Here is a 16,923-nt window from a genome sequence, read left to right as displayed (position 1 = left end):
TAGAGACAGGTTTTGCCATGGTTCCCAGGAGCCTGGCAACCTCCACCTCCCAGGATCAAAACATCCTTCTGCCTAAGCCTCCCAAAGTGCTAGGATTACAGGTGTGAGCCACCATACTGCACCCAAGTTCATAATTCTAAACTTTTATTACATACTGAATCCATCCTACAAGGTAGAGTACTGTGAACCTCAGAGCATTGCTTGAATTCAAAATCTTAATTATAAAACATGGTGAATTTAGGTGATGATTAAAAAGGAAGACCTATGAGGGATGTTTTTACATCGTCTTGCTTAAGTGAAACTCGGTTTCAGAATGGAATGCCCATGTCCTTTTATTTATTCCATATAGATCAAGAGAGCCAGTTAATAACTTACACTTACCGTAATTATGTACAAACACACCCCACTTATTCGTTAGCTTTCTCACCAATCTCAAATGTGTATTTGTTGACATCTTGAATTCCTCTTTCTACTCTAAGATCCAAGGAAAGTAGTGCTAACCATATTCTTAGAAAGAAGATGCTTTTGAAGTCAAAATTATTATTTTATTTTCTTTGTTCTTGAAATTTTTATAAACTCTTCACTTTCTGGGATCGATTAAAAATAAAACTGCTCTCTTTTTATATTTTGTAGAAACTACCTCTTCAGGTTACAGCTTGAGGATCTGTCTCTCATCCAGGTAGGTGCAATTTATTTTTCTCAAGCTTTCATTTTCCATCCCAATTAACTCACTGTTTGAGGAGATGAAGACAGATGTATGTAAAGGTGTTAATCCAGGCTGAGCAGGGGTTCATTTCCTCAGCGGGTCAGGCCTCAGGACTAAGGCTGCCCTACTTGTTATGAGTCATCACCTCCCTTAATTCCCAATTAGCCTTTTCCTCCTGCCAGGTGGCCCTCTTTGTTCCATGGATATGATCCTGATTTATCCTTCCTTAGATGAGAGACCATTCAAGGAACATTACCTCAAAGCCTGGATGCATTCGTTTCCCCACAGCAATCATCGATTATTATTTTGATGCATCAATTTCTTGTAAAACAGTTTTGTTTCCTCTTTATAATTTATATTAACATAAATATGAATACTTGGGTTAAAAGCTAACTCTAACAAAGAATAAAGGGAAATAGATCAAAATGAAATTTACCTACTTCTGTTGTTGCGGTTTGGACAATGGACCTGAGATCTTGTGCTTACATGAAGTATTTATTTTAGTAGCAGATCTGAGTCACAAAAGCCCACTTTTCCCTCTAGTCTTTAAAAAGTGTCTCTTAGAAAATAAGAGAGTTAAGACACAAATATCTTCTTCACCAAGATTCTGGAACTCCCTGTGGACCATGCCAGAATCTTTGGGCTGTGTAGAGTTTGGAAAAAGTTCTTCAACCCATTTTAGTCTCACTCTCATGTACTAGAGCTCTAAGAAGTGATTGGAGAGGATTTTATATTATTTTATTCTCTCTTTAATGCTGCTGCTTGTGAGCATTCAGGGATCTTCAGAGCTAGGTTTTAGTATTAGATCTATCTTTTACTTTAGCAGGGTGTTAAAATCAGCCAATCCCACGATCAAAGCTAATATTGATTAAAAAGCAAGGGCTTTGAAGACACATGGACCTTATTTGTGATCTAGTTCCATAACTTTCTAGGAATTATTGGTTCCTCATCTGTGAAATGGCCACAGATCACTACCAACTCCATATTAGCATGGTAAAATATAAGTAAGACATTCAAAAGAGATAAAACATAGCAATTTATCAGTAATTTTTATTGTTTTTGATTTTTTAAAGTGCTAATAATAATAATCTCCATTATAATAGTTTAATCACAATTGACAATAAATTGTCTTTCTACTGCAATTTAGTATATATCTGGAGTCTTTCATTGAGCTAATTGAGTGGTAAAATTATGAATTTATTATTAAGGAATCAGAATGATCAGTGATTTGAAGACATTATTTTCGGTGAAATAAGCCAGGCACAGAAAGACAAATACTGCAAGAGCTCACTTATGTGTGAAATCTAAAAAAGACAAACTCTTAGAAGCAGAGAGTGGACTGATGGTTTCCAGGGGCCTGGAAGGTCAGGGAAGGTGTTAGGGAGATGTTGGCCACAGGACAAAAAATTCCAATTAGACAAAGGAATAAGTTAAAAAGATCCATCGTATGACATAGTGACTATAGCTACTAACAATGTACTATATGCTTGAAAATTGCTAAGAGAGTAGATTTCAAGTGTCCTCACAACCTAAATAAATAAATAAATAAACAAATAAAGGTATGTGAGATACTTGCATGTTAATTAGCTTGATGTAGCCATTCCACAACGTATACATATATCAAAGTGACATGTTGTACACTCAATATATACAATTTTTATGTGCCAATTAAAAAAAAGCGATCAAAAATTTAATCAAAATGCCATTTTAAAGATTGTTTTAGACAACATTTTCTAAAATCTGTATCTTTTAGTAGATAGAAACTACATATATTCATTTTGATTCTCATGGTATACTCTCTGGCATATCACATGTGTTAAAAAGTGAGCTTGTGTGTGCACAAGCATATATTTACATATACACATTTATTTCCAAATTTACTAGCCCTGTCAGCTAAGAGGGTTTAGAAGTATTGTCTTAGTAGCAGTGAACACACTTCATACACGTTACTTTGTTTCTAAACTTAATTCTCCATGAAAACAGATGAAGGATTTCTTGAGAAGTGACTTAATTTAGAGTTGGGCAGGGAGAACTCAGATAAGACTGGAAGAGCTTGTTGTTTCAGAAATTAAGGAAAATATTTAAAGAATGATGAGGGTGTGTCACAAGAAACTAGGAGCCAGCTTGAAGTGAGCTCACTGAAGAAATCTGGGACAGTTTGATTGTCAAAATAGATAATGCCAGTAGTAGATTATAACACATTGAAAAACATAAGAATCCATGAGTAGATACTAACATAAAACATAAATGAATGAGTAAACACATGCCAACTAATAAATATTGAAGGAATAAATTGATTAGGAGATCATTATTTGGCAACCATTATACTAAAAATTGACTTAGGCAAAAGTGATCAATGGATGCTTAATTTATGGGTCAGAGTTTGATGACAGCCAGAATATTTTTATTAATAGTAGTCTTAAAGTACTTACCTATATGATACTTATTAATTACAACAGGAAAACTTATAACTTGATAGTAAAGAAATCTGGCAAATAGCCCATGACCAACTACTCAAAGATCAAGGGGAACTTCACCAGCAATGGGACAGAGTTCAGTAATTTGATGCATGGAGGACACAACAAGATGTCCTTGATATTTCAGCCAAAAATTATGACTACTAACCTTATGAGGAACCATCAGATACACTGAGGGACATCCTACAAAAAAAAAAACTGGCCTCTACCCTTCAGATATCACAAAGTCATGAAAGGTATGAAAAAAGAATAATAAAGAGCTATTCCATCACAAAGCTGAACAAATAGACATGGGGTTCAAATGCAATACTTGACTCAAATTGAATCTTGGAGCAGATATATTTTTTCTTACTCTAAAGGACATGATTGGGACAACTGGAGAAATTCAGATGTCTGGATAAGATAGTAGAAATGTATTAATATTAATTTGTTGATTTTGATAACTGTAATGTAGGAGAATGTCACTGTTTTTTTGGAATAACATGCTAAAATATATAGGGGTAATGGGTATCATTTGTGCAACTTATATCAAAATAGCTTTTAAAATTGTTATACACATACATACACAGAAGCTATACATGGTACAGAGGCAAAAATAATAAAGCAAATATGATACAGTATTAACAGGGGAATCTAAGTAAAGGACTTATGAAAGTCTATTGTGATATTTTTGCAAGTTTTACTAACATGATGTCCAAATAAATAGATGCAAAAAAGTGAGGAGATGTATTTCCATTAACTCATGTGTATATATTTTTGTGAGGTCAAGGAAACTAATTATACTTTTGTCATCATTGCCTCCCTTGGTCTTGGCTGCCTTTGGTGGAAATCAGGTTGCAACTATTGATGGGATTAATGAGCTATTACTGAAGTATAGGATGCCCATCAGTACCACCACCTGGTGAGAGCTTAGTCTACTGACATAGCACCAAGCAAGAAGACAGTGACTGTTTGAACTGTGGTTTTGAAAATGCAGCTCTAATGATAGAGGTCAGACTGCTGTACCATTGATGCAAAGCAGGGCAATTCTGCTTTTTCATATTCTGTGGCTGTGTACGGAGTTCTGTAGCCTGTTTACTTAGCCTGGAGAGAGAAGGCTGGCAATTCTTCATGACACACTATTTTTTTTTTTTTCTTTTTAATATATCACGTGTCTCCAGCAAAGAGGTCTTGTTGGTTTCTATGAATATTTTATTCTAATTTACATAACAGTTCCCAAGGGTAACAGAAAGGAATAAGCACACTGGTAGACAAAGGGTGTGATAACAGTGCTGTCTGATAGAAGCACCATGTGAGCCAAATAGGCAATTTAAGGTGATCTGCTAGGCACACTGAAAAAAGTACAAAGAAGCAAGGGAAATGACTACTAACAGTATATTTTACTACCTCAATATGTCCAAAATATTTTAATTTCAGCATAGAATCATTATAAGAAATTAATGATCTGTTGCACTTTTTTTTCTTTTTTCTGGAACTCAGTTTTCAAACTCCAGTGTGTGTTTTATATTTGCATCACATTTGCATTTGGACCAGCCAGAGCTGGGTGGCTGGTGTGCCCCACTGGAAAGCGTAGTTTTAGATAATAAGTGACAGAACATTTGACTTGTGTGCCTTCAATTATTATGTAGAAAGATTGTTTTCTACCACAAATCATGGGGGTTGATTTATATATCTCAGGTTAATATGTTTCCCCTTTTCTGTCTCCAAAGTTAAAAATTATTGTTTAAAGGTAGAAAAATGATGAAACAGATCAAGGAGGACAACCAATTTCAAGAAAACTGGAGACAATGAGAAATGGATGTGCTTCACCAGTAGACTTTATTTAACACTAGACAGGGCATCCTTGGGTCCTGGCCCTGTGCGGGACAGAGGTTCACCTCCAGGTGGCAATTTGCATTACCTGTGTCTCTCCTGATCACCTGGAGGCAGTTTCTACCTTGTCTGGTCATGTCATGCTGCGTATTGTTTTCCAAACTGTAGGCTATTTTCCAACTTGAAGCATTTGCTCTTGCTGTCCTGTCTCAAACACCTTCACCCTCTTTATCTTCTTTTTCTTGGAGAAAAAGACTGCCCATCCTCGAGTTTCACTGGAGACATCACCTCTTGGTAACCCATCCTGCGTCTGCTTGGCTGGTGACCCTCTGAGGCATTTCACAGCCTCATAGCCTTTATTTCTGACTAGTACTTATTGCCTCGTGTTGAAATTCATTCCTGTATTGTAAGAAGTGTTTTCTTTCTTTTTATTTGTTCAGAATTAGATGAAATTATTAGATTATGTTACCTGGAAGGTGGTAGAGTCAAAACAGATGGCTTACAAATTTCCATCCCTTGGTATTTAATATGTTCACTCTTCCCTAACCTTTTTAAACTTAACACTAATGGAGTGGTAGGTATACATGGTATTTTTGTCCCTAAATTCAAGAAAAGAAAAGAAAAGTAATGTTAACCCAGAAGCTAGAGTAATAAGAAATGCTTTTGGAAGAGACATCCTAAGACACTTGTGTGCATACTGTCACCCCAGGGGACAATTTGTGGATGAGACAGGCAATTCCTGACTGATATATTCATTCCTTACATACCAGCCACTTGTCTTCTCAATACTGTTTTTTAATTTTCCTATCTCCCAATTTTTTTCTCCTGCTTTAACATTGGTTTAGCAACAATGATGAGAAAGCAGATGTTGAATAATGATTCTTTCTTTTTTTCTACTTAGTGACATTCATAGGATTCTGGAGACCCCACTGCATTGTTCATGTCAACTGCCCTGAAATCAAGGGTAGGACTTTCCGTCCAGCAGCCAGCACACTTCCTGGCTGCAGTAGGAGCACAGGGACACCGCCTTAGTGCACCCTCTCCAGTCCCCTCCCACCATTCCCCAACCTTATGATATCTATCAAGGCACTGTCACACATGGCGGCTCAGCTCTGTAGAACCATAGTGAAATTCAGTGATGAGAAAAATAGGCTTTTGTAGGGTGGCTTCTGAAGGAGAAAACTCACTTCCAAGTCAGGTTACCTGATAAATCTGGTGCAAGTAATATTTTGGACATGGAGTCAACATACTTCAAATCACAAGTCTCTTCCCTTTTGACAAAAAAAAAAGAATCTTGTCTTTTTGACAAACTAGAAACATCACTGGTGGAGTTGCTAAAGACGTGAAGATTTGAGCAGGAATTGGGATACAAGTACTCTGTTACCCTGAGAGAATGTTATCTGTATGAAGTAAATCTCTTGGCATGACCATATGCATATTTACATATAAATGTACCATGAAGTAAAATGGCTATATTTGGAATATTTCTTGTGATTTTCAGACAGGTATGCCTTAACATACTAAGAGAAGATGTCTCTTAACATCTAAAGACCAAGATTTGCTTTTAAGGAAATAAAACCTGTTTATCATCAATGACTAGAGAATCAAATATTAATTTATTTCCACTTATAAGGCACCTTTTTGATCAGACACTATGTTTTTTTTTTTTTTTTTTTTTTTTGCAACTCACTGCATGCTGAAGTTTAGCCATCTCATATTGAAAACCAATCGTTTTCAGGCATAGCGATGGTTGACCATAATTTGTTTCTTCTACCTCATGTCATAATCATAGATTCACATCTTCAGTATCAGTTTTCTTCTTGCCTTTATCATGAAGATTATTTTATAAGAATAAAGCTTTTTGAAAAATACAAAACTGCAGCTGGCCTCAAGACTAATTCACAGCGTTTGCCCATCTGGGATCGCACCACAGATGGCTGGAGGTAGATGCTCGCTGAACAAAGTTCAAAAAACACAAAGGGGCTGCAGCTCATTTAACCTCACTGTCTTCCTAACATTCTTTTGGGAAATAGCTCCAAATCCATTTTTATATTGTTACAACAGAAATAAATTCACTGCCTGTTTCTCACTCACAACTGCTGGGATAAGCAGAAAAAATGAAATCTGTGTTCCAATTTGCCACCTGCCTCTCTATGGTTTCTAAATTGAAAACTCTTAAATCTCTCTGACTACATGATCAATATTGGCAGAGAATTCTCTCAAAAGTTAAAGTGGATATTAACTTCTTTCCCGTATATCTGGGTTGGGGGGGATTGAATGTCAATGTGAGTCAATTTTTAGATTAGAAGTTCTCAACTCCCAACAATTTTACCTTCTGGGAATATTTGGCAATATCTGGGGACATTATTAGTTGTCACAACTGGTGGGGAAGCTTTGACTGGCATCTAGCGGGTAGAGGCCAGGGGTTGTACCAAACCTTCTACAATGCACAGAGCAGGACCTCCCTATTGAGCGAAATTTACCTGGCTCTGAATGCTAACAGTGCCAACGTTGAGAAACCCTGTGTTAGTTGATTGTTGCCTCAGTTTCCATATGTTTTAAAGAAGCCATTTTCTAATCTGTGATATTAAGATTACTTAATTGAACATATAAGGTCTTTGATGTGCTTAGGGAATTTTTTGGTTTAGATTTCTTCATATATATGTTGAATATACATGTCTCCATATATGAAGAAATCCAAACAGTAAAGATTCATAGTTTGCATATATATATATACACACACACACACATACACACACACCCCCCCGTATGAATCTTTAGTGGCCAGTTCCAAGGAAGCTGCTGGGATTCTTGAGTTTAAATTACTTCCTATTATTAATATGAAATTAAATTTAAAAATAAATTGAGGCAATTTATAATACCCCCTCTAATGGGTCATAACACTATAATATAACTACCCTCTGTTGGAATTCTTCTGTATAATTTAAAGCATGATATATTAATTAATAATTTACAATAACTATTCCAATGAGATATTCACATTGATTAATTTTTTAAATTATGTTTTATATTTATTGGGCAAGGAGAGACTTGTCTCCCCCACAGCTCTCAAAAATCATGATTCTGAGCTCATTTTTTTTTTTTTTGCCTGTCTTTATCATATGTTCTTGGTGTCATAGAAGTGGATTTTAAAGATTATTTTTATTAAAATTTTTCAGGAGTTAAAAACTAAGGTGTATTGATCATAGTTAAGGTATTATTGGAACATAGACATTCATTTGCATGTTATTGGCCTATAAGAATAGTTAATAAAGTTTTATTTGGAATTCAGACATACTGTGTTTTATTTTTTTGTTAACATAATGTCTGTGGCTGCTATTCAGCTAACTTGACCAATAGCAACAGAGACTGTCTGGCCTACCAAGCCTAAAATATAAACTATGTGACTCTCCCTTTAAGAAAAGGTTTGTCACCTATTATCATACCTAGTACTTAGCAAGTTCTCAATGAATATTTCCTGAATTGATAAATGAACACAATATGACTCAGTTATTTATTTTTTGTTTAGTTTATCAATGTTTGATTGGTGTGTTTATTTGGACTCCCTGTGTAATAATTACATGATCCCCAGTTGACCTTGACCCAGAAGTTTGTAACCTGAGACAGTGTTACCAACCGTCCTCCTCAGATTCTAGGTTCTTACATCTGTTCCCTTGGTGAAGATTTTCTGTCAGATGCTGTTTTATATACCCATTTATTCAAACATATTTACTCTACTTTTTAAATAACATTCTGGAAGATTTATAGTTGATTATGTATATTTTATGTAGATGAGGACTAAGATTTTACTAGTTTCAGAGAATATGAGCCAAGTTGAGTTAACTGCCATTGAAATAACTCTGCCCTCCTAGAAGCTGAACACTCACATGCAGAAGACTTATTCCTCCCTTGCAAGTGAGTCTAGTGTGGTCTGTGGGGCTTGGCTCCATGCTGCCATTCAGGAGCCCACAGTGTCCTCTGTCTCATGGTATCCTATCTTCAACCCATGCCTCCAGGGGCAGTAGGGAAGAAAGACAAAGTCGAGTGGAGGATCATGTCATGCCAGAAAGTGCATCCCTTGTGCCTAAATTCCACTGGCCACAACTCAGTCACATAGCTTCAAGAAACCGCAAGGCGGGTTGGGAAGTGTGGTTTGTATGCATTCAGACACTGACAGATAGTAGCATTTTCTCCTAGTCAGTGCTAGGGAAAACAAGACTGGCCCCTGGGGATACACTTAACTGTTCCCTGTTCTACCCTCATCTCACCCTGCCATACCATTCTAATTTTTTGCTACATACAAACAGATTTCTTCATGCTTCTAACGTTTCTGTAAATAACAAGCAGGAATACTTTGAGCAAGCCACTTCACCTTTCTGTACCTCAGTTTTCTCTATAGTACATTTTGGAGAGGACAGCCAGGAAGAACAGTACACTGGGTTTATCCCTAAATTCTCTGTCAGGATTAAATTTTTAATATACATCATCCTTCCGCTTGCTCTTTCTTCTGTCATGCTTACGTAATGCCTGAATTCCTGTTTGTTTAAGGAAAACATTCCCTACTAATTTGAAACTTGGCATTATGCTTATTTGATGTAACTTTAATGACCTAATTTGTCATGAAATCATGATGACGGCAACAAAAATAATAGCAGGCATCACTCATTATGCCCTTACTCTGTTCTTGGCTCTTTGCAAGCATCATCTCATTGAGTTCTCCAGTAGCACTAAAGTAGGGGTATTATTTTCAACATTCAACAGCAGAGGAGTTGAGGTCTAGAAGTTTATGTGGTTTAGCCAAGATCAGCCAGCTGATAGGTGGTAGGGCTAGGGTTTGGACCTGGGTATGTAGGGCTCCAGAGGACAATTGCTGCTTTATTGTACTCATTTGTACTGGCCAAACTACCTCCTATAGTTGACATCTGCCTTACAGTGAATATAACTGTTAATTTTTAATTGCAGTTCATATATGAGTTTTAGGTCAGGTACCCTGGAAACACAATCTGAGACAGGGATTCTCAAGCATGTGATTTATTTAAGGCATGCTCTGAAAGGGTAGGGAGTGAGTGACATAGCAAAGAAAGGCAGTAGGCAAAAATTTACTGTCAGCTGGAGTATAGCCTCAACCCAATCCCAGATACAGCTCTGGAGCATAAATAGAACCACTGTTGATCCCATTTGAGGTAAGGGCTGTGGCGATTTATAACCAAGTCTCCCTTGTTCTTCGGCTGTCAAATTTGGAGTGTTTGGTGACATAACTTCCTGGTGAGGTAGCTCTCATTAACCAGGAGCAGTTCTCTAAAGAGTTGGGAAGCTATGAACCAGGATCAGCCAACACTGACAGCAGCCAAGCATACAGCATCCTGTTTCATAAGAAGAGCTGGATGGGGTGCCAATAGCACCCACTATGATTGATAATACTCAATACTTTCAGGTATCTTACTTAGAGTTTTCCTGATGTTCCTGACTCTGACTGTACAGACACTAGTCTCTGCCACTGAAATGAAGTGTTTATATGTCTTTGACAAAAAAATACATACTTGATTATTGAATTCATTCTTTTGTGTTGTGCATATCTTAATTTCTAATAACTCTCTTTATCCATTTCTAAATTGTTGCTTTGCTTGTGGCCTCAAAAACTAATTTGAAGATGCATGAATATTTTTGTTAGTCATGTATATCATTCAGTTTCATGAAATGAAGTCAGGCAATTTCTGTAATCCAATAGCAAACACTGTCTGACAATCACAAGCTGCTAGATAAATGGAGGGGTTCATTTCATTTATCTAAAGTGCATTTCTCCGTCTATTTCAAAAATGGCCCCTGTACCTGCCATGACTGCTGAGTGACGGACATGCTTAGAATTCTCTGCCCTGTGTTCATCTCCCTTACCTGTATGCCCCTTGCAAAATGCCAACAAAAATAAATAAGCCGACGTACCAGGAAAACTCGTTGCTCCAAGTTTTAGTAATGTTTTCTTGTTTGAGTAAGAGATCATGTGTTCTGTGAGCTGTCTCCCAATTACCTAAGAGCCAAGTGAAAATAAAAAGCAAAGGGGAAACATAAATAATAAAAAACAAAAAAACAAAAAACGAGTCACATTGGCTGACCACTGTCTGGAGTGGATGGATTGACACTCTTAATTTGGTGACTCTTTAACATGTAAGCCATTTGTCATTCAGAATTTATCGATAACTGTCACAGAGATGGGTAGAATCATTGTAGATAGGGCTGCGATGGGCAACACCCTTGTTTAACGTATGTTTGTCAAACAGTCCTTTTGCTGTGCTCTCATAGCTAACCTTTAAGAGTTTATATAATACTTCTTCATTAGAAGACAATGTTTAATCTGCTTGTATCAATTCTTACTGTGGTGGGGGCTTTTGCCGCTTTTTCAAGTGATACTGCGTGATTTTATATGGGTTGGTTGTACAGTTTAATTTTTGAAATTCAGTTCTTTCAATTTTTGGTAATACTCAGTTATTATTTACATGCATCTTAGATTGCAGAGGCAAGTTGCCTATGCAGAACTTCCCTACTAAGAATAGTCTACTTCCTAAGAAAATAGACATGACTATACATGTAATTTTGGTAGTATTTGGAGTCCAAAGACCTCATGCAATTCATTGCCTAAAAATTGCTAAGCACCATTTGAATAAAAGAGCATCAAAATCATGTGCAATTTTAAACCATAGCCATTAGCTTCTGATTCAAGATGAAGGGAACATATTTACTGTTCTTTCATTGATTTAAAATAAAGCATTTAAGTGACAATACAGGTACATCAAAGGAAAATCTCTATAACACAAGAGACACCCTACCCAGCTCTCCTTATGGAATAGGGCACCCTATCCCTGGCTGTTGTGAGGGTTGGTTGATACTGGTTCATAGCTGCCCCTTCCTCTGGAGAATTGCTCTTGGCTGATGAAATTCACAGATGATCCAGTTAGTAAAGTTAGCAGAAGGTGACTTTAAATAATTGTGATTTATATAAGGAAGAAAGTAGAGGATAATTTAGATAGATTAGTTAAGGAGTGGAGAATTTTACCAGAACATTAGAATAAAAAAGAATTGAATAAATTTTCTATAATTTTTTAAAAAATATATGACATGTGGAACTAAATGAATAATTTTAACAGCAGATTAGACATAGCAGAATATTGTATTAGTGAACTGGAAGACCAGTCTGTGGAAAATATTCGAACTGCAGTACAGAGAGGAATTGGACAGGGTAGATAAAAGAGTATGAGACACACATAACACCTTCAAAACTCTAACTCACATACAGTCTCAAAAGGAGAAGAGAGAGAATAAGGCAGAAGCTATATGCCTAGTAATTATCACTGAAACTTTTCCAAAGTGATGAAACGTATCAACTCACAGACTAAGAAGCTCTGCAGACCTCAAGTGCGATAGATAACCACACCAGCACGTTATAGTCCGACTTCTGAAAACTGGTGGAAAAGGGAAAAAGTCTTAAAAATAATCAAGTAAGAGAAAAAGACATAACCTTCAGAGGAGTAAAAATAAGGTCCACAGCCAACTTTTCAAGAGAAACCACAAACTCAGGAGACAATGGAAGAGGCAGTTAGAACCCAGATCTTCCTGCTTATTCACTTTGTGTCTCAACACAGTGGTTCCTCTGCCATGCTGGAAGAAGACAGAAGTGCAATTCTGGAAGATGACAAAGCTGCTGATACATTGGACCAGGGGACCCAGATATCCCTTGAGAACTTCCCTTAAAAAAGAAGGGGAGAGTTGTGTGTGTGTGTGTGTGTGTGTGTGTGTGTGTGTGTATATGTCATGTATATTGAGATCCCAGCCCTTCTCCCCAGTGTTGGTATTTCTCTTTGCATATATTTTATATGGGTTTCGGTGTACACTTTTGTGGTATCTAATCAGCTTACAACTAGAACCTTAAGGATAGTGACACTGGTAGTCACTCCAATACAAAAAAATCCCACCCAGAGTAAGTAATGATGGCTGGTCTACAAAGCAATGTGGGTGCCCAGCTCCAGTGTTCTTGCAGTTTCCAGTATGAAAAACACAGAGTGAACCAAATTAATTAAGAAACTTGGAAGACAGAGAGACAAGAAATTATGATGAATGTCTTCTGAAATTAGAGATGATATTACCACCATGAAACAAGGAGAAAAGAAATATTCAGTGTATTTAAAAAGCCTTCATAGATTATTTTGAAAACATGTGATCATAGAAATAAAAAGATCCATGGAAAATTAGTAAATAAATTTGATAAAAATTTCCCAGAAAGTTGAATAAAGACTAAGAGATGAAAAATGAAGGGAAATAGATGAATGGTTAACACAGTAGGTCCAGGAAATAGAGCCTCCAATACAGGAGAGAGGGAGGAAAACATTCCTGGGATGAGGGCAAAGGAAGATAATTGTGGAACTGTTGTGCAGTGGGCCTTGGGAGCCACCAGTCCAGGCTGGAGTAGATGATACAGTTACCGAAGGCATCTTTTAGGAGGATATCAATAATGGGATGTCTGAGGTGTTTGAATGCATTTAGACCAAAAGGAGACTTACATTTCGGTATGGGGGACAAAAAGATAATAACTCCATAGAAAAACAAGAGACAAGTATTAACTCTAGGAAATGTATAATTGTTTTGAGAAACAAGATGTAGTAAAATTTTATTTCATGGCCCATCTGTGAAGAGTATTTGCATAGTTATAAATATGTAGGCTCTGCATATTCCTGCAGAATCATCATAAATCAATACTGAGAAAGTGGGGAGGGAGCATGCATCTATGTTGATGGTGGAAGAGGGATAAAGTAAAAAGGAACCAGTAAATAATATTTCTAACTGAAAATACCAAGAAACAGCAGTAAAATATTATTAGTTACAAATTTGGAAAAAAATACATAGATAAACGAGTTAAAGAGTTGAAAGTTTTTGCTTTAAGTAAACTATATAGGCTGTATGACATAGAGGGCTTTCTTTAATATTTTATTTTAGATCTTGTAGATTTCTTTATGAATTGAGTGTATGTTTAACTTCAGCTAAAAATAGTAAAAAGATGATATATTCATAAAGTATGAAGGAAATGACATGAAAAAGACACATCAGATCAATAAAGAAGTCACAAAAAAATAAGGACATGTTCTTTCATAGATATAGTTCATCGAAAATTATTAAGGAACAAATTAGAGATTATAAAAATGACTTTATGAGGAAAGTAGATTTTTTACACAAATCACAAGGTTAACAAAGAGAAAGTGTTAATTATATGAAGATTATTTTTATCACTAAGAAAAATAGAATTGCTATTATATAGATGACAAAGATAAATAGATATACAAGAGAAAACAGGCATACAAGAAAACTGCTCCAATTATAAAACAAACAGGATTATTTTGAGTAGTTGAGTCTAAGAAATGAAAACAACAAATTTGGGTGGAACATAAACACCACAGTCTATTTGTGTGTAATTTCTCAGGCTTTATTATAGTTCATGATAAAATCAATTTTCCGTAATGTCTATTTTGTTTTTCTTCAACAAGTGATCTATCTTGTACAGAAGGGAATATTTTGCTGGAGAAATGCTCATTGTTTCCCTTCTGTATGTCTTTGAGAATAATGCTAAAAGCAAGCTCAAATTTCAAAATGTGTTATTTTTACAAATATTTTGTCTAGAATCTGTTAAACTTATAGTTTTCAAGAATTGTCGTTTATTTGTTTCTTTGGATTCTGATTAAGTGATTTTTAATGTATCCCCCTAAAAATATTTATTGGCACATTGTATTTGTACATATTGATGGGATAAAATTGATGCTTCTGTACATATATATTTGGCATAATGATCAAATCTGGGTATTTAGCTTATTCATCACCTCATGCATTTATCATTTCTTCATGGTGAGAATATTCGAAAGCCTCTCTTCCAGCTATCATGCCTCCTAGAAACATAAACGTATGCTACAAAGAAACATGTATCTATGTGTGTAAACTTTAAAAAAATTAATGGTATCTTTTGGGAAGTTTTTAGGAGTTGATATTTATGGTGAAGAAATATGAAGTTCAGACATTCTTTGAATCTATCTTCAAGTTCTTTTTAAAATATATTTAAGTTCCCAGCACTTTGGGAGGCTGAGGTGGGCAGATCACAAGGTCAGAAGATCAAGACCATCATGGCTAACACAGTGAAACCCCGTCTCTACTAAAAATACAAAAAATACAAAAAACTAGCCGGGCGAGATGGCGGGCGCCTGTAGCCCCAGCTACTCGGGAGGCTGAGGCAGGAGAATGGCGGGAACCCGGGAGGCGGAGCTTGCAGCGAGCTGAGATCGCGCCACTGCACTCCAGCCTGGGCGACAGAGCGAGACTCCGTCTCAAAAAAGATGTAGTCTTTTTTTGGTGTAACCTATTTGCCATTGAGGATTTTGTTGTTGTTGTTGTTGTTTTTGTTGTTGTTTTTCTTTTGAGACGGAGTCTCGCTCTGTCGCCCAGGCTGGAGTGCAGTGGCGCGATCTCAGCTCACTGCAAGCTCCGCCTCCCGGGTTCACGCCATTCTCCTGCCTCAGCCTCCGGAGTAGCAGGGACTACAGGCGCCCGCCACCTCGCCCGGCTGGTTTTTTTTTTTTTTTTTGTATTTTTTAGTAGAGACGGGGTTTCACCGTGTTAGCCAGGATGGTCTCGATCTCCTGACCTCGTGATCCGCCCGTCTCGGCCAGCATTGAGTTTTTATCACTTGCCAGCGAGCCCTGAGGGCTTGCATAATATGATTTTACTCCTGTCTGCTGCTCACATTAAAACTTCTCAAAACAGATTTCAATGACGTTTCACATTTTGAGACACCTGATGCTTATGAATTCGCTGCCTAAAATTTATCAACTCTGAGATAAGAGGCTGTCTCTAGAGAGTTGTCTCTGAGACAAATACCAAGTGTGACTTTCTTCTGTTTAAAATACTAAACATTACCTTTGGTAAAGGGAGTCATTTAGCTCATGTAACTCATGAGAAACACTTGGCTTGTAAATGTAGTTGTCAAAGTTTTTTGGAAGTCACATTTAAACCAGTCAGTTCTGACCATTAGAAAGAATGTAAGTTGTCTGAACATATTATCTGTTTAGTAGTGTATTAGCTTTCTAGGGCTGCCATGACAAATTGCCACAAATGTGGTGGCATAAAACAACTTAAATCTTTCCTTTTGCAGTGCTGGAGCCTGGAAGTCAAACTGAGATATCAGCAGGGTTCCACTCGCTTTGGAGGCCCTAGGGGAGAAAGCTTCATCGCCTTTTTCAGTTCTAGTGGTTCCAGGTGTTCTTTGGTGTCTAACTCCAATCTCTGCCTCTGTTTTCACATGGCTTCCTTTGTGTGTCTGTGTGTCTAATATAGCCCCGAACTTTCTCTCATAAGGATACTTGCAACTGGATTTAGGATTTGCCAAGATTATCCAGGATGATCTTATTTTGGGATTCTTAACTTAATTACATTTGCTAAGATCCTTTCTCCAAATAAGGTTACCATTACCATTACCATTACAATGGTATATATCCCAAAAATTAGATATATATTTTGGGAGACCACCATTCAACCCAATTCAAGCAGTATTCGGGAGACCTTTAGAATAAAATATTGCTGGGTTTATGCCTCTTTGTTTGGAAGAGATTCTACCTACCCATGGTGACGTAAGGCTACACCTTGTATTATGGCTGTAAGATTTGTTCTAAGTTACAACTCCTCTGTTTCTCCTTCTCAGAGTTTCTTGACCTCAGCACTATGAAAATGTAGGTCAGATAATTCTGTGTTGTAGGGGAGTGTCCTGTTCAGCACCCAGGACATGGCATTTGAAATGAGGAGAAACGGCCAGGTGCAGTGGCTCATGCCTGCAGTCGCAACACTTTGGGAGGTTAAGATGGGTGGATCATTTGAACCCAGGAGTTTGAGACCAGCCTGGGTAAG

General features: G+C 36.9%; 1 protein-coding gene across 5 annotated transcripts in view; it reads left to right on the top strand.

The window, feature by feature from the left end:
• Positions 1-16,923, top strand: part of SEMA5A (semaphorin 5A) — a 507,347-nt gene that overhangs the window by 231,008 nt on the left and 259,416 nt on the right. For all 5 annotated transcript variants that reach the window (XM_021939236.2, XM_021939237.2, XM_021939238.2 and 2 more), the window contains one exon: positions 634-679. In XM_021939236.2, coding sequence (XP_021794928.1) covers positions 634-679 — 46 coding nt within the window. The remainder of the gene's footprint in view (positions 1-633; positions 680-16,923) is intronic.

This window comes from Papio anubis, chromosome 5 (assembly GCF_008728515.1).
Source record: "Papio anubis isolate 15944 chromosome 5, Panubis1.0, whole genome shotgun sequence".
In the NCBI taxonomy this organism is placed as follows: Eukaryota; Metazoa; Chordata; class Mammalia; order Primates; family Cercopithecidae; genus Papio; species Papio anubis.
The sequence above is the reverse complement of the archived record's forward strand: the minus strand, read 5'-3'. Positions and strand labels throughout refer to the sequence as shown.